The 18,519-nt window shown below is 35.8% G+C and overlaps 2 protein-coding genes across 3 annotated transcripts in view; both read left to right on the top strand.

Moving 5' to 3' along the window:
* The first annotated feature begins 1,799 nt into the window (after positions 1-1,799).
* Positions 1,800-5,116, top strand: LOC124640967 (polycomb group RING finger protein 3). The gene is made up of 5 exons (XM_047178956.1): positions 1,800-2,032; positions 2,307-2,459; positions 3,402-3,541; positions 3,955-4,098; positions 4,401-5,116. The coding sequence occupies exons 1-5, from the start codon at positions 1,921-1,923 to the stop codon at positions 4,524-4,526; spliced, it is 675 nt and encodes a 224-aa protein (XP_047034912.1). The 5' UTR covers positions 1,800-1,920; the 3' UTR covers positions 4,527-5,116.
* Positions 5,117-5,476: 360 nt separating this feature from the next.
* LOC124640678 (coiled-coil domain-containing protein R3HCC1L) overlaps positions 5,477-18,519 on the top strand; it is a 36,330-nt gene continuing 23,287 nt past the window's right edge. Inside the window, exons 1-4 of one of the 2 annotated variants that reach the window (XM_047178560.1) lie at positions 5,477-5,994; positions 6,994-7,143; positions 9,658-9,731; positions 17,243-17,303. In XM_047178560.1, coding sequence (XP_047034516.1) covers positions 9,683-9,731; positions 17,243-17,303 — 110 coding nt within the window. In that variant the 5' untranslated portion in view covers positions 5,477-5,994; positions 6,994-7,143; positions 9,658-9,682. Of the gene's footprint in view, positions 5,995-6,993; positions 7,144-9,657; positions 9,732-17,239; positions 17,304-18,519 lie in introns of both variants that reach the window. The other variant, XM_047178559.1, reaches the window with a different exon arrangement.

Below are 18,519 nucleotides of genomic sequence, written 5' to 3'. Positions count from 1 at the left end.
TAAGTTACCATATACTTTATAAATTATGTATTTATATTAAAAATCTTTGAAATTAAAGAGAAATGTTTTAAATAAATTGTAATTTGTGATAACAAAGTGTGTACAATAATATAAATTTGAATACAAAAAAATGGTGTTTTAATACTTGCTTAAATTAATGTCCTATCCTTGAGATTACATAGAGCAGGATTTGTAATCTTAGCCACTCTTTCTCACGGCTCACAGGCAGCACCCATCACACCATATACATTTTTCGGACAAAGTCTAGCTTCCCAACAGTGCAAGAATTTTTCAAATCGCTTGAATATTTTATAAGGTTACTAGCTTCCGCTAGCGGCTTCGCCCGCGTGGTGTGGTGATAAAAAGTAGCCTATGTGTTAATCCAGGGTATCACCTATCTACATACCAAATTTCAATCAAATCGGTCCAGCCGTTTTTGCATGATTGAATAACAAACATACATCCATACATTCTCACAAACTTTCACATTTATAATATAAGTAGGATATGATAAGTTTATTTTATTTTATTTTCAATTAATGTAAATAAGGAGATGGCCAAAAAAACACCCAGAGTCGACAGAAACTTCATATGTACGATTGGATTCAGAATAATGTAAGGATTAAAAAAAGTATTTCATATCATCTAAAAACCATGGGGTTCTCTTTTTATAACGTTTTTTCGATCATGATTTTAGTTCACAGAAAAGTTTACTTTTACTGTTTCATGTTCATTAGAAGTTGAATGCAGACTCATGATTGGACCGTTTTGCATCGCTAAGTCATTTGTTACATTTGACAATGTCACATGGCGCGATTTTCAAAGACAATTTTTAAAAAGACGTTTCATAGCCAATTGTGAAGGTTGCATATAACTGCGAAACCTCTCCAAGTATGTAAGGTCGGTGCTTTCGTGTTTGGAGTGGTTAAATATAAGACCTTTTAATCACCAGGCAATCTCAGTAACTATGGGGATATTACTGTTGGCTAGTATAATCTCAGTGTACATAGATTTTTTTTTATGTTCCTTGATGTAAATGATCTTTAAAATCAATATAAATTCAACGACCTATTTTTGTGAAAATATGATATAGCTCCTATACCCCATGGATTTCTGGCTGGAGTTTTTGGCACCATCAAAGGTCTATCATAATGAACCTATTGGTAAGCATTTCATTGCTGTCGATTCTGGGTTTTTTTACTATGAAAATTTGGCCATCTCCTTTATTAAATTATTATATTTCCATCTAAATCAGTAACAATAAAAAAGTAGGATATGTATACAATAGTTTATATACCAACAAAAAAAAATATCTTTATTACTTTAGTACTTATAGAGAGAAGATACCGGCTCCGCCTTCTGCACAGTAAAGAGCTAAAATAAGAGTAAATTAATTGTTTGCTTTTCAGTGTTTTTGGAAGTTTCATATCATTTTTTTTCACGAATTATATTAAATCTGACTGCTCTGGGTCATCTTAAACACTATTGTTCCATTTTATACTGTATCGTTTTGTTAATAAAGTTAAATATGTTCAAAGCAAGAATTCAAATAAGAGCAGTGGCCGCCCTTTTGAAGGTCAATTATTACGTTTCGCTATTGCTCTATACAAAACATTGCATTGAAAATTAGATGGTTCATTTTTAAACAAATATGGCTAATCCAATGAATAAACCTATGTTTTTAAAGTATCAAAAGAGTTTTAAACATTTAATAAATAAAAACTAAAATAAACCATTTTACTTTATTTTAACGCAGAATTGTGTTTATCTGTGCTAGCGTTTTGATTTGTAACAAAAACTAAACGCATTTGAAGTGTTGAGTTGTTGATTGTAGCCTTTGCATTTATGTTCCAATTTTTTTATTTTCAATCCGCTTTAAGTTAGTTTCACTAATGTTTTTGACTCCACCGTAGTTTTAGGATGACAATGGAAAGGAGGATAAAGTTAAAAGCACTAAACAGTCACATTACTTGCAAGATATGTCGCGGATACTTCATCGACGCGACTACGGTCACTGAGTGTCTTCATACGTGTTAGTGATATTTCTTGTTAATTACTCCATTTAGCGTTAATTGCAACAAAAACAGTATTCACATGTTATTTTCTATTATTTATCCAACACAAACTTCTTTGTTTGACAACTATGGTTATAAAAGTCAATTTACGATAAATATTTCTCCTGATACTACCATAATTTCAACCTTTTATACTAAACATAACACTATAAAGTCAGAAGAAAGCCTCATACAGCCAAAAAACTGTCAAAAAGTGCAACAAACAAAGTAATACAACCTCTTTGATTTTAGTTTGTAAAAGCTGCCTGGTGAAACACTTGGAGGAGAATAACACCTGTCCAACATGCGACATAGTTATACACCAATCCCACCCACTACAGTACATCAGCTTCGACCGGACAATGCAGGACATAGTGTATAAGTTAGTGCCTGACCTGCAGGACAGTAAGTATTTACTCAGAGAGTATCGTTACAAGGAGGATTTAGCAAAGTAGGTTGTAGTTAGCATTGGAGGTTGTGGAAGTAAACCACGATTGCTTTGATATTATATCAATGTAAAGATGATTTTATTATGAAAAACCGGCCAAGTGCGAGTCGGACTCGTGCACGAAGGGTTCCGTAAATTACAGTTAAATCAACCTATCTCAAAAACTATAAGAGATACTTTGATCAAACCAAAAATCGTTGAAAGAGTTAATTAGCATGCATCACCTCTATTTTTTTTAGAATTTTATACCTCGTAGTTATAAAAATAGAGGGGGGGGGACATACTTTTTACGACTTTGAGAGCTGATATCTCAAAAACCGTTCACTTTAAGAAAAATGTTTTTTAGAAAACTTTATATCATTTTAAAAGACCTTTCCATTGATACCCCACACGGGTATGTACATCGAAAAAAAAAATTTCATCCCTCAGTTACATGTATGGGGGGCCCCACCCCCAATTCTTTTTTTTACTATTTAGTGTCATATTTTTGTAGCGGTTCATACAACACATATTCCCATCAAATTTCATCACTGTAGTACTTATAGTTTCCGAGTAAATCGGCTGTGACAGACGGACAGACGGACATGACGAAACTATAAGGGTTCCGTTTTTGCCATTTTGGCTACGGAACCCTAAAAATGGGTCTTTGCTGATCACATGGTTTAACAAACTGATCAATAATAAAATATCATTTTTTAAAGCTCTTAGAACAGTGTATTTGAATAAATTATCAAGACCACAAATCTTTATTGATTCAAATTAAAAAATGCTTAAATCCTTAAAAACACATAGAACTTAACGGTCTTAACTTGATTGAAAAAAACAAAGTGTTACCATTATCACCTCAACTAATGATTTTACAACATAACATGTCTAACATGATTGGCCGTAATTTCTAGATGAGATAAAGCGTGAGCGTGACTTCTACCGGGCTCGCAACCTGCCATGCCCCAAGGATGCAGCATTGGCTGCAGACAAGCCTGGTGCTGATGAGCCAGAGCAACCGGATAATACTGACTGTCATAGGAAAGATGAACAGGTTTGTTACAGCTTGAGTATATAACCTTTTCGGTTGGTAAAGTTGTCTATGAGAGTACTAGTAAGATCTGCTTGAAATTCCAATACCTATTTAAAATTTTACCCAACATGATTGGCCTACATATCGAATGTATGTAAATTCGAAGGCGTTTTGAATAAATCCTGCATATCTAATGTATGCTGGAAATGCTATCTTATACTAACACTGCTTGGCTGATTCCTGTAGTTTCACCTGAGTGTTTGGGGATCTTCTTCACATAGATTGTACAAAAAGCCTATGAGAATAGACCTAGAGAAAAATTCTTTCACTGTTGAGAAGTGATTCTCAACTTACACTTACAAAAAACAAAAAATGTTTCCTTTTTTTATTTATTTAGAAAATGGCATAGTTTAAACTTTAACTTTACATTTCAGGTTAATGTATGCCTGGAGTGCATATCAACGTCCTTGAGGACACTAAAGCGCAGCTTCATCCGGTGCTCGGCACAGGCCACCATTACTCACCTAAAGAAGTTTATAGCTAAAAAGGTTTTAAGTGGCATGGAGAAGTATAGAGAAGTAAGTTTTAGTGCACAATCCAATGTTATCAAGGTGAAAATTTATAAACATTGCTCCCAGTTTTTATCCAGTAATAGTTTGTCTATTAATTGGTTATTTGAAATTGAAAAGCAATATAAGATTTATCTTTTTAAATTATAATCATAAACACAACAGTCTGGAGCCATCCTGATAAATCTAGATTTAGCTAGAATAAGTCCACTTTTTTATGGATTGGTAGTTTTTTTGCATTATAGCAATCTTGCAAAACAACTAGATTTAATGTTTTACTGAAATAATAATAATTCTTTCTTTTTTTCCAGATTGATATACTATGCAACGACGAATTACTAGGCAAGGATCATACATTAAAGTTCGTGTACGTTACACGTTGGCGATTCCGTGACCCGCCATTGAGACTGCAGTATAGACCTAAAATTGATTTGTAGGGAGGATAAAGGAATTTTATAAAATTTGAAAACTACATAACACTTCCCAATTAGATATTCGTCAGGAATAAGCTAGGCCTCCTTATTTTTTTGAATAAAGAAGATACAGTTTTGCAGATGGCGCGAAAATCGCTTCTCTAATTTTATACAGAAAATAATTTGAAAGCATTTCTGATTTTAAATTTCCATAAATGGATGTCTAGCTTACTGACACTAAAAATGAAACGTAAAAGGAAGTGAATAATGTTTGTATTGAATATTTCTAATATCTAGAAGTTTAATCTAACTTTAGTTAAAATTTATCTTCCACAAGTCAACATGTTTTAGTTGAATTATACTTGTATTAGTTCAATTAATCCATATATTTTTATGTTTCCTCAAATGTATATTTAGTTTTTGTTAATTTTGTTTAATAAGTATGCTTCGGTTATTATTTGGTAAAACTAAAATTAGATTAATTAAATGAAATCTCCACGGAATGGTAAAAGTATTTACGAATTAACGTTTCTTTAGTTCTTATTAGTTAATGGAGTAATTAATAATTTAGGTTTAATGAAACAAATATTTAATAAAGCGAAATTATAATTGATTGTGGTGTTGTTATTTCACAAATGGGAGACAAAAAACTGAAAATTAACATAGGTTACATCTTTGGCAGTCATTGAAGGCCTTGACTAAATTCGGAAGTTCTAAGTCGCTTTACAAGCCAAAAGCTATACTTTTCTATTTCAAGATTCTTATTAATATGCAGAATTTTAAGTTACGCTATTTTACTTGACTGAATTTTGTAAAGTGGAATAAGGCTTTTAGGCCGCGAACGCACAGGCAGGTGGCTTGCTTAGCGCCTAGTGTCTGCACTGCGCGCTTATGAATACACGCCAAGCGACTAGCTAGGCGCTAAGCGCGCAGTGCAGCCGGTCGCGTTCATTTTAGAACGTTCGTTTTACTGGGCTACTCGCTAGGTGACGCGCTAGACACTAGGCGCTAAGCAAGCCACCTGCCTGTGCGTTTGCGGCCTTACAGAGTCAGACATGGCCGGTACTGTTGTTGAAAAAAAAAATGAATTGGAAAAAGGGGAAGACTAAAACAAAAAATATTTAATCACAGCAAAACAAAAGAATAATCGAATAATCTAACGTTCAATCCATGAGTACCGGTTTTTATAATCGACTATCTTACAGTATCGATTTCAAGAGCATCACTAGCTTTGACATTTACCATAACAATGTGTGTGTTAATGCGAGTTTATTTATAGGATTCCATGTGTGTGTAAAATGAAAATGGATGGCCGATAGATTCCCGTTTGGCACGTGAATAGATATTTTTATTTAATTATTTGTAATTATCATTTGTCCGTCAAACTGGGTGCCAAAACAGTAGAGCGGTTCCTCAGCCTAGCAGACGACAACTTTGTCGAAGATGTCAACGAAGACCTGAAATGTTTCCTTGCCGAAGGAAGAGTTGACAGGTAAACAATTTTATCTTTATTGTTATTCAGGTGCATTCGCTCGTTAAATTGAGGTTTTAGTCCTATTCTAATTGATTTTAGAGATTGTAAACGCTTCTGTGAAGGACTACTAAAAATGGTAGTAGCTTAATATTTTCAAGGTTATTATGTGTCAAGCGCAAACTAACGTAGGTCGTGAATCAAATGATGCGAGTCGAGATGACACCTTGAACGCTGATAAAATATATGTGGAACTGTTAAAAAGTGCGGCAATGTGCTGTTTCCGTGTCCGCTAATTACCGATATCCCGCACGCTCTCGAACGCTCATAACTCGCAATAGTTTCTTTGCAATAAATCACTGCAGTATCGCAATACAAACAAAGCGGTATTTTTTATATTTTATTGGTATATTCTGGAAAATGCTGAAGGTATTTTATGTTATGATTTCAAGCATTTCACACATGTTTACATGAAAATACAATGATATAAAAAATAGGAAGTTATCAAGACCCTTATTAATTAATGACTAATCAGCTTTAGTTCCATGATACCTATTATGATAATTTATTTTTCAGTGATATCTGAAAGATTCTTACTGTAAGTGAATTTGAATATTATTCACTCTTCATTGACATAGTCAATTCTAGTTCCTTTTATGAATCAAATAATCTGGTCTTAACATCACTCTACCATATTGCTAAAAAAATACACAAAGATATACATGGATACATACATATTTATTATATTGATAGTTCATACATTTAATTTAAATCTTTTAAATGCACAATCCTATTAACTTCCTATCATCCTAAGATAAAATCCTTTTGTTAAAATTATTTATAAAAAAAAAATCCCCAAACGAATCATCCATTCTAAATAAAAACCCCAAATGATGGGACAAACCTTGGTGATCCAAGAAGGTTGGTCCGTCCTTCACAACCTTCAACAAACCTTCTTTGTGATCCAAGAAGGTTTGTCCACACCAAAGACAAAGCATTAACCTTAGCATATAATTTCAGCGTGCTAGTGTTCCCTCCAGTGAGCAACTACCGTCGCTTCCTTATCCACAACTCTGTGGAACAGCTGGGCAGAGCTGACCTTGCCACCTTCTCTATAGGAGTTAGTGACGAGCGACGCACTGTGGTCTGCTACAAGGAGAGATTGCTGAGGTAATTTTTTGGTATGGAGTTTATTAGATTTTATTGCAGCAGCAGTTTTATGACACAAATTGGTTTGCTAAACCAATTTAATTCAATAAGCCAAGAAAAGACTGAGATACATAGGACCTCTAGCTTAATAATAATTCCTTTCCTTAAAAAATCTAAGTTCATAAAAAATTTGCAGCGTTTAAAGAGATTTTCAATAAAATAATACTGTTATTTTTAGAATATAGTTCAAAATTATTATTTTTCTACTGTCAATCTGTTATTTACGATGAAATTAATTATGAGCATTAATTACATATAATCAGCTGTCATAAAAAACTTAAAAAAGAGATAAAATATATCTACTGAACTATATTTTACCAGCCAGTGTTATATGCTATGCATTATACCTAAGCGTTACTGCACAAGATATAACAGACTTTACGGAGCATATCTTACGTGATTGATAGACATTAATAGACACGTAAAGTGCGCTCGCAACTTAAGCTAGACCATACACCGGTATTTTACATCGGCTTTTAATTTAGCTATTTCTGTGTCCCATTCACTAGCAAAATTGTAGCAATATTTTATGATCGGTGATAATTCTCGTTAAATCTTGTCTCGGCTTTTCTCAACTATGACGAATTGATGTTTATTATCAGGACTTTATTTAACTTTATTTGGTATTTATTTATTTTCAAGCATATAATTTACATTTTTAAATATTAAATATAAAAATAAAAAACATTTAAAAATATAAAAAATAGGTTGCCACCGATATCGGGCACAGGGTCCAAGGTACCGGTGGTTAGGGTCCCAGAGACAGAAACCTCCTCACAATACGTGCCGTATCAAGGAGTACTGCCTTCTGAATCAGTCCCTTGATCCAGCCGCCCAACGAGAGCCTCCTGAGGTGTTCGTCGAGGCTCTTGGCTATTAAACCATTGGCCGTAACGACAATCGGCACAACAACAGCCGTGTCGACACTCCACATGGCGACAACCTCGTGCGCTAAGTCGAGATACTTTATTTGTTTCTCTTTCTCAGCTTTCACAAGGTTCTCGTCATGCGGAACGGCGACATCGACTATCATCGCGCGGCGCGCTGATCGATCTATCACCACAATATCAGGCTTATTGGCTACAATAGTCCTGTCAGTGATGATAGATCGATCCCAGTACAACGTGATATGGTCCTTTTCGAGAACTGGGTCGGGCGCATACCTGTAGTACGGTACCTCAAGGTCTACAAGGTTGTATTGCAGAGCAAGCTGCTGGTGGATAATCTTGGCCACTTGGTTATGTCTGTGCAAATATTCACCATTAGCCAAACGAGAACAACCAGATATAATATGTCTGATAGACTCACCCGGATGGTGACATGCCCGACATATGTCAACCGTCCCGTCTTTCACGATATATCTCCGGTAGTTATTCGTAAGGATAACTTCGTCCATAATTGCACATACAAACCCTTCGGTTTCTCCAAACAAGTCACCGAAGCGTAGCCAAGATACGGACGCATTGAAGTCTACATCGGGGCCATGAAGAGCCCCGAAGAAGCGTCCGTGTAGCTGTTTGCTCTGCCATACCTCCTTGCGATCATGGGTAGTTAGTACCACAGGTCTGCGCCAGTTCTCATTTGCCAACGATAGCGGGGTGAGTCCTTTGTCCACTGCTACCATATCACGATGCATACCCACGTCGCTTTTGAGAAGATATTCTCTGAGACTGCACACCTCACGGTTGTGGAGCGTCTTTGCATTTAAAAAGCCTCGGCCTCCACATTTCCGTGGGATGTACAGTCTCATCACCGACGATCGTGGGTGATGCATTCGTTCTGCGGTCAGCAGTGTGCGGACTCTCCTATCCAAGGCATCCAATTCAGTTTGAGTCCATTTGAGTATGCCGAAGGAGTACATCAGGACTGGCATGACCCAACCATTATAGGCGCGAACCTTGTTGCCGCCTGATAAGGAACTTTTTAGGACCTTATTCAGGCGGCCAAAGAAACGCTCCCGTAATGACTGTTTCATGACAGCCACATTGATGCCTAACCCCTCCGCCATACCCAAGTATTTATATGTATCGTTTGCGGAGAGTGATCTCAGGTTTATGGAATCTGAGAGTTGTACTCCCTCAGATTCCACAATTCCCCCTCGCTTTACATGCATGACTGCACATTTGTCCACACCGAACTCCATCCTGATGCAACTACTGAAATTTTCAGTGATCTTCAGTAGCTTCATCAGCTGCAGTTCTGTAGTGGCAAACAGTTTCAGATCATCCATATAAAGCAAATTATTTAACTTATTGTTAAAACTCGCAACAATTACAATTAATAATCTTTGTAAATTATACATTATAGTGTAGGTACATTAAATCGTGCGTTTATTACAACTCCGCCACGTGACATCAGCGTAATTCGATCTTCAAATAAACTTCGATTTAAAATTCTAATGTGCCAGCACCAAAGTTCGTCGACACAAAAAAAAAAATAGATCGAAGGAGTTTTTATTCAAAGTTGTTTTTGCAGTGATGAAGCTTGCGCGCGACCAGCCATGGGCCTGACACAGACTGAACGTGACGATGCCACTATTTCACAAGCAGGTTAGTTGTATTATGTATTTTATTACACTACATATAAGGCCCATACATACAAACACTTCCTAAAGTTAACTACCTATCACACATTAATAAAAATATTTGTACCAAACAATGTCATAAAGCTTTGCGTTTACGAACATCTCGTAATATATTAAATTCACAATGAAATAAAATCGACAAATTATATTTTATTAAATTGCACCAAAGGTCTTGTAAATGCATCTGGGGCTTCCCTTTTCGCTCACATTCCTGCGAGTGTAAGCAAGACAAAAAATGTACCGTTTTGAGGTAAATGCACCCAAAATGTGATTCACATCATGCAACGGTAGAGTCTGATTTTATGTTCGTGTTACTCAAGATTTTAATTGTTGTCTACGCATTTCTATACATATTAAAGCAAAATATGGCTATCATTTCTGTAAAGCAATAATAATGAAACTGACAGATAAAATCTGATTATTATCTTAAAATCTGCAGAAAATACGAGATGTACTTATATCCTGAAATCATCCTTTACTTACCTAGCTCTTTCCGACGATGAATAAGCATCGCAACTTTCCCGTTTTTAATTTAGCAGGAAATATTGCACACTGTTCTATTCAAATCATCCGAATTCCCACGCAATTTCTATCGTCCTACGGACAGAACAATCTCGAAGAACATAAATAATAAATATCCCTACGTGTTCTATGATACCAGGAATGAGCTGGTTTCCGCGAAGAAAGGTCATTTGCGATGTAACAGGTCACCGCTTTGCACTCACAGTTAGGGTAAACGCTTGTACCTATGATTCATTATTGTTCTTCAAATTCCTAGTTTTGGTTTTCTTGGGTCTTGCTTTTCTTTGTTGAGAAAGAATAGCTCGATTCTTTGACGGGTTTCCGCTCATATACAAGTCCTACAACGAACAAAACAAACTCATTTCGCATTTATGATAATATGAATACGGATTTCTCAACCACGATGCTGACTGTAATGAACCCAATCAAGATATGTCTAACATGGAAACTAAGATTATTGAAAACGTCGCACGCTTTGACTGAATTACCACAAAGCCGAGATTGTGGCTTGTGGTCACAACAGTACACTGCTTTTGGGTTTTTCCTCCAAGCGTAGGAATTGTAAAAATAATAGCTTTTAAATTAGGATAAGACAACATTCTCCATTTATTTACAAACAGTGTAGGACAATTACACAACATTGCAATTAAATGTAGCAAAAAACTTCCGCGCGTTATGAAACCCTACATAAAATAAAATAATAACTTTTATATTATTTGTATCAAACTGTTCCCACAACTTTCCCCGGGGTTCCGAATGTTTGCATGTCTGTTCGTCGTTTGGTTCATGCATGTTCGGCGTGTCTGAATGAACGCTCATGCAATAAATTCGTGTATCAATGACTTTTTTGATTTATACATTCTGTGTTTGATGGATAGGCACGAAGTTCGTGTTTTTTTAGTACTCTTCTAGCTATTAGAATATCATTATACGTTTTCCATGTTCATGTTCAAGTCTGAATCAATTCATATGTTAGGGAACTCTACTACTTCACTTTATAAAAGTATGGTTTTATATTTGCTAAATTACTAACATCCTGTATACATATCACAAAATTGCAAGAAGAAAGTATACGTTATCAAATGTGTATCTACATAAAAGCTCGTCTTATGTGCACCACATTTGTCCCATGATAGAATAGAATACAGAATGTATGTAGGTTCTACGAGAACTTCGACGAACTATTGTAGTTCCTTATTTTCATCAGTCCCTAGGAATTCTAACTTAATTTCGTGGTCACGAATCTATACTAATATTATAAAGCTGAAGAGTTTGTTTGTTTGTTTGAACGCGCTAATCTCAGGAACTACTGGTCCGATTTGAAAATTTCTTTCAGTGTTAGATAGCCCATTTATCGAGGAAGGCTATAGGCTTTTTATCCTGGTACGGGAAGTAGTTCCCACGGGATGCGGGAGAAACCGCTGGCAGAAGCTAGTACTCAATATCGATTTAGACATGTATTCACTTAGCATTATTCAGTAAATACAAAGTGATATATCATCCACACCCACTCACTGTTGGATCAAAGGTGTACGGGAGTAGGCGGTGCTCATTCAATTAAGTGCTTGAAGACCAAATTACATTACTCTATTTATCTTGAAACTAGTCTTTCGGATGAATGGTGGAAATAAGTCTAGTCTAAAAGATCTGATATTCGTACTCCTGAAATGAATTCAACTTCACCTGAAAAGCTGACGATTTGTGCAATCATCATGCTACCTTCCAGATATAACCCGGTTCCTTTACTATATTTGCCAGAAAGTTGATTTTATTAGTAGTAATATAACTTTTTATACCTCTGCACCACTGCTTCCGTCACCTGTATAGTTACGAAACGGAAAATTTTGTCGCAGTCGTGTTCCTGCTTTGTGCTCCTTACTTAAAATATATCGGATACTCCTTGACTTAAATTGGTTTGATAAAATGATGTGTTTCAAGATTATGGGTTCAGATAGAATTCTTAACACCAAAGTTGACCTGAAAAACTTTTGGGATATTTAGGCTTTTTCTCGAGGACGTCTTCCTTGACCTTTCCTTGTAATTAGCAATTCGTCCTTCACAATGCCATTACCCATTATAAACAAAAAAGCGGTCCAGCACACGAAAATTCCAATGACATAAGCGCTGATGCAACTCAACCGGCTTAGCGGAATGACCGGGCCGCGAATGTGGAACACGGAAAGTGAAAGTAGCACGCCTTGCTGCTGAGCTTTTTACTGCTATGCACTTGCCGTTTGTCTAGACTGTTGCCATGGTTTTGGCGCAGTATTGCATTTAAGTTTTGAAAGAGTATTTGTAGGGTCTAATGGGTTTCAGGCGCACAATATGGTTCATGGTGTCAGCTCTTGCAGCTCCCAGAAATAAAATTCTGGGATTTGGAAAAGGATAAAAAGGGTGCAAATTTTTCTGGAGCTTTACCTCCGAGAATTGATTGTTGGTTTATTATATATGCAAAAGTAGGTCGTTTTTATTTTGATATACATGCTACATCCATCACTATTCACTAAGCTGTTGTGGTAAAGGTGAAATGTCATTGGTGTTGATTGAACTATCGACCTTTCGGGTCGTACCTCGTCTTTGAGCAATTGACATTAACTTTTTAATGTATGGTATATTTAGTAAATATACCAAAGTATTCGTATAAAGTATTCGTATGCGGCATACTAGGTTCATAATACTTTAGAGTTAAATAAAATAAATAACTCAGCCATTTTGGATAAACTTGAATTTGAAACATTATTTGGATTTTTGGGATGTCTAAATACGCTATCCTTACCTAACTAAAGTGGCAGAAGTATTCTGTTTCACATAACCCATGCAGGCGGACTTCGCAGACGTAAACCAAATAAGCTATTACTTCTTTAAGTAAATATTAGTCTGTTTTGTTTAATAATGCCAAAGCGAGGCTTGCAGTGTTTACAATGTGTATTTGATCTTGCAGTGGTATTGACCTCTTCGTTTGTCTTTTATGACTCATAGTTTTGTTTGAACTCGTAGAAAGACTGGAAAAGTCGAAAAAATGAATCACGTTTTTACTAAAGTTGGCTATGATGATTAGATATCAGTCTTATTTCTCATAGCTATCTTGGATCTGTGATTTATCTTGATCTATGAATCATACGAAGATTTTCTGGGAGAAAATTCCGACAGCATAAATTCCGCCTTTGCTCGATTTCTATTTAGGTGCTCTATGCATTCAAAAAGTGAAATATTGGTGGGAGCCTTACGTAGTAGGAAAAGCTTGAGCATTATTTAGCCGGCAATCGTTTTCTTAATATATGATGTAGGAAATGCAATGCCAGTCCATCGTAATATCAGATGCTCAAGTGATATTTCCGAGTTTTATAAAAAGAAATGCTTTGCTGTCTATGTAATAGCTAAGTCTGCCGGTTTGGCGAGGTCATTTAAATAAATATAAAGGAACATACAAACATCCGAATTCAGAACCTGCTCATTTTTGGGAAGTCGGCAAACCAGTAAACACAAGCATAGTGAGATCAATTTTGTTCATCGTCCTTTCGTTTGCCAATGAAATTGATTTGATTACCATTACTTTTTTCTGTTTGGATAATTTTAGGATATTTGTGGCCAGGATTCCGAGCGTTTCTTATTGAAAGCTTATTTATGCTTTGAATTCATTAATTTGTATTATTTTAACTCGTGATCTAATTCTCTTCTCCATCAACCTTTGCTCGTTGTGTCCATTTCGTCAATTTGAAAGTCACCGTATTCTACGCGAGTTCTGTACAAAAAACCTGAATTTTTATGCAAAGTAAATAGCGTGTAGACATTCTGCAAGCATTATTTGGGCTTATATGTTCACGTGGCTCAAATTAATCCAATTACGGTGAGCCGTCTGGGTGAGGTATAATTGAAGCTTAAATCAGCCCTCATTATGCTAACGAGCGATCGGTCAGGGCTTCGCATGTGTGGTATTGATTCTGCGAAATTATTATTTGGATAATAATCTAAATATTTTTTTGGGAGTACTAAAAAAAACAAACAGTCGAATGAGAGCCTCCTTTTTGGGAGTCTCGTTTAAAATTGAGTTTAATAAGCCAAAGTTGGAGGATTTTATGTATTTGGTTCAATTGCAGTTCAGATTATCAAGTCTATGTCATTAATAGTATCATGCCTGGCCAGCCAAAAAAATAACCGTTCATTAACTGTCGTCGTCTTTACCGCTTATTAGTGTCCTTAGTTGTTCGGAACGATAGCAAAGTATGAAGTATAACGCTTTGAATCAAAATAAGAGGCAGTTTCAGCAAAAATACATGTGATGGTTTTATAGAACGCGAAGAAACTGGTAATAAATACGTATAATAGTTTAGAGACATACATAAAAATCTTTGAAACTTACATAACAAAAATCGCATCATGGATGGTAGATATTTTTGCATCAAAGTTTACTATTAATATTAAAAAAAAAACTTGAAAGTATACAGAAAATTACTTGAAGAAAATGACCACAAGTATCTGCGTATACTAATATTATTCAAAGGAAACGTGTCTCAGGAAACGGCGTCGCATGTTTCAAACACATTCGTGTTTCATACTATGCATATCGTTTAGGGCAAGGAGCGCGGCTGGTTCGTAAACTATCACGCTTCCTGCTCCTATTGGAGCAAAAACTTGATAATTCTTCACTTTCTATGTTTCGTATCGAAGGTGTAGGATGTAGAAGGTATATTCTCTGAAGTTCTAGAAAAGTTGGTTCGCCTTGAAGTATTGTATCATCATCACTACCTTGCTTTTTTATTTTCTTTGCGTTTGTGTGTACTCCTTTGAGCTTAGGGTTTCTTGATCTCGTATTTTGGGTCTCCTTCGTATAAAAACCTTAATTCCTGAAGCATAACTATGTATTTCGTTTTAATAATTATTATATCCTTTCCTCAATTACTTTAGTAAAATTATTCTACTAGCGTATGTTACAACCTTGTTTCTTTCCTTAGACCTTCTGTACTTGATTGAGTTTGCGGTATGAGCTAGTTATCAGATATCGGAAACCTAACATCGTTTTTCATACTTTATTGCGTCAGAGAATTAGTACTTGCAAAGGTAGCTTTTTGCTGTTACAACCAATACAAGCATTAGTATTGGAGTTAATTAAATTAATGGCTTCATTTCAAAAGCGTTAATTGCTGACTGGGCCCTTTCCTTAATAAAGATCCAATGCAAAAGTAAATATTTTGGAATCAAGATAAATGATTAATGTAACAGAACTGTCAAAACAAAATTCCCAAATCACCAGCAAAGTTCTGACGGTCATCAACAGAGATCAAAATCGCACAGATCGCAAAAGGAGATACCTTGTAAGTCTGATTGCAAACGATTGCACCACAGCTATCGTGTTGTAGACAATATTGCAACAGCTGTGGCTCAATATACGAATGAAGCAAATGTCGCTTTCAGTATTGCAGTATAAAGATTTCATGTGTGGGAAGCCTAATTGAACGGGAGTTGTTATGTAAATGAGGCGCCGTATGTATGAGGTACCTAAGTGGTACTGCACGACTTACCTACTACGATAAGAATTACGATGATGATAACTCGATAATAAGTCGTAATCTTTCTGCAACTTTAATTAATGTTTAAGGGGCCTTACCTACTAGAAATACAATATTTGATCAGTCATGCTCGCAAAAAGCGAAAATCCTCTTTATAAAATAGAGGCGCAAAAAACTTCTAGGATTATAAATGTTGTTGCGCATACATAGTTTTGATGAAACATGGGTCTTCAAACTGCCAATAGGGCGACTGGTCTCTATCAAGCTACTGTCTATATTATGAAATTAGCATTCAGTGAATATAGGACACAATATGTCTCGCTGTTCGAACAATTCTCAAACCAGACTCACTCTCAGCAACAAAAGCTAGTACAAAGTCATCGGAAGTGGGTACAATTTTGCATGATGATGAATGCCCAATAAGAGGCCGGATAACGAGATAATCTTCCCTGATCTGCACTGTGTCGTAAACCTAATGCAATAGCTAGTACAAAAACGTGATTGTAAAGCTTGTTGCCAGCATGGGAACCACGTTCACTGCTTGATGTAATAGTGAGAGGTCCACGCGGTGCGAGGTTTTGAGAGACATTCCCATAGTTGATGTTGGAGATGTGGCAGCTTGTTCGTGTATTATATTGGTTTACTAATTTGACTGATTTGAGTTTGTTTTGAAGAGATTTGGAGGATGTCACTCAGTATTTTTGAAAATAATCATTGTTGCGAGATTTTTCCCGTTTTCAAAACAACTTGAAAACTTTTTGTATCCACAAGGGATATTGTACTGTACCAGTTCGTTTCCTCTCTCTTCCTCCTTATTGTCTGACTGGGATTATTTGAACAAGTGAGATTTGTAAACACATTCACGGTACAATCGAATTTCCTTATTATGGTACAATAGTTTTTGCATGTTCATTCGTGTTTTATTTTCATATATTTTTACAATGTCAGCGTAATGGACTGCAACGTGACTGTCTAGTGCTGTATAATTAAAAATACTATTTAAAAAGTCATTGTGTACGTGATCGGGTGCGATACTATTGCAATAGTATTTCGCAATATTGAATGAACTGTTTATCTAACAAATCACTCTCATTTAAACACTGAACGATAGTTTTATTTGTAAATCCACAATGAAAACAAGCAGACTACATACTTTAATCGATTTGCATAATAAATACTGCGTATGTGTAATAAATGCTACACTAATACATTTGCTTGTTGAAATCCATACCACAGAAAAAATCCTATCGCCCAACCAATGTGTCTTCTTACCAGGACCTCGTTGCCCAGGGTGCATCCTGTGTACCAAATCCACAAAAGTGCATACCTTTGTACCTACAGAACACGTGTGAAGGCCACACACGACTACTTATAAATAAACAGCATTCATATCAGTCCCTGATGTCACAAAATCATGGTAACTTTATGTAACACTGTTTCGCAGCAGCGGTGGGAGGTTGCAAGCCGGCGCAAGCGACGCGGCGCGCGCAGCCTCAGGAAAAGATCAGGTCGGTATCAACAATACTTCCTACATCATTTATTGTTTGTTACTCGTCAGTGACGGACGTGCGCTAAGCCCTTTATCTTATCAGTGTTTTTATAAAGTGGACTGTGTAGTGCGGTTTTAGTGCTAATTTGTGGTTTTAAGGTCGTTCTTCGACCTTTGGATGTGCTTATACTGTCACTGTGTAAGTTTCTGAATTGGGTTTTGTATTTTTTTTTTTATCTAAATGGTAGGTTGTTATCGAATTTTAATGAGGTCATCATCATTAAGCACATACCATGTAGTAGGAATGATGGTAAAAATATGGTGTCACCTGTTAGTGTAATCATAAAATGACATACTGATTGGACCCTTATTAATAAGGTCATCATCGCTGACATAAACAATATGTTAAACAGTTTGCCACATGACGCCATATGGAATGACAACGCCTACCCTTCAACCTCTGAAAACTAAGTGAAGGGTCACTATCGATCAAGGTGTTTTACTATCAGTAGCTTTGACAATGACAAAGAAATTGTAAACGATTGGAAACAATGAAAAGGCCTTGTACAACTCAGTCAGTAACGATTGAGGAAAATATATGCCCAGCTGCGCATAATACAAAACATATTTACTTACAAGCCAATGAGTATTAATACGTTTCGGGGAACAGTGACGCAAATTCAAATAATTTTACATACTTATTTCAAAGAGTTCGGGAATTTTACCTAATCAAATACGGACATAAAAAAGGTTAGGTTTTATCAACGTCATTTGTGGTTATTTCAGTAGTTTTATAATCGTTTCTTATCAAGCTAAGCGAGATACGAATGTTATTGTCAGCATGATTCATTGTAAGATTGGTAAGAACTGACTTCCTAGTCTCGGATAAATTCGTTCTGGTGCCTTTAGAGGACAATTTGATCGTTCGAGCATTTGTTTGTATTTGAAAATTTTAAATTACGCTGTAATAAATGCAGTTGCAAAGTTCGGACTAGCAAAAATATTCTCTGGTTTTGAATCTCGGGGAATCCCAGTTATGTATAAAAAACCTTAAGGCTTAATAAGTTGATTATAGGTTCTCTGAAATCTGGATTCTTGACTGGTTCTGCATTAAAGAGAAGTAGAACATATTAAAAAAAACATTGTGACCTTTACTGATAAATAGTAACATTACCAACAAATTACTTAATCGCTCACCTTTCAATTCTTAAAGTTCATAATGTCATTCAAATGAC

The sequence above is a fragment of the Helicoverpa zea genome, chromosome 21, assembly GCF_022581195.2.
Source record: "Helicoverpa zea isolate HzStark_Cry1AcR chromosome 21, ilHelZeax1.1, whole genome shotgun sequence".
In the NCBI taxonomy this organism is placed as follows: domain Eukaryota; kingdom Metazoa; phylum Arthropoda; class Insecta; order Lepidoptera; family Noctuidae; genus Helicoverpa; species Helicoverpa zea.
This window is presented reverse-complemented; position numbering and strand designations above follow the sequence as displayed.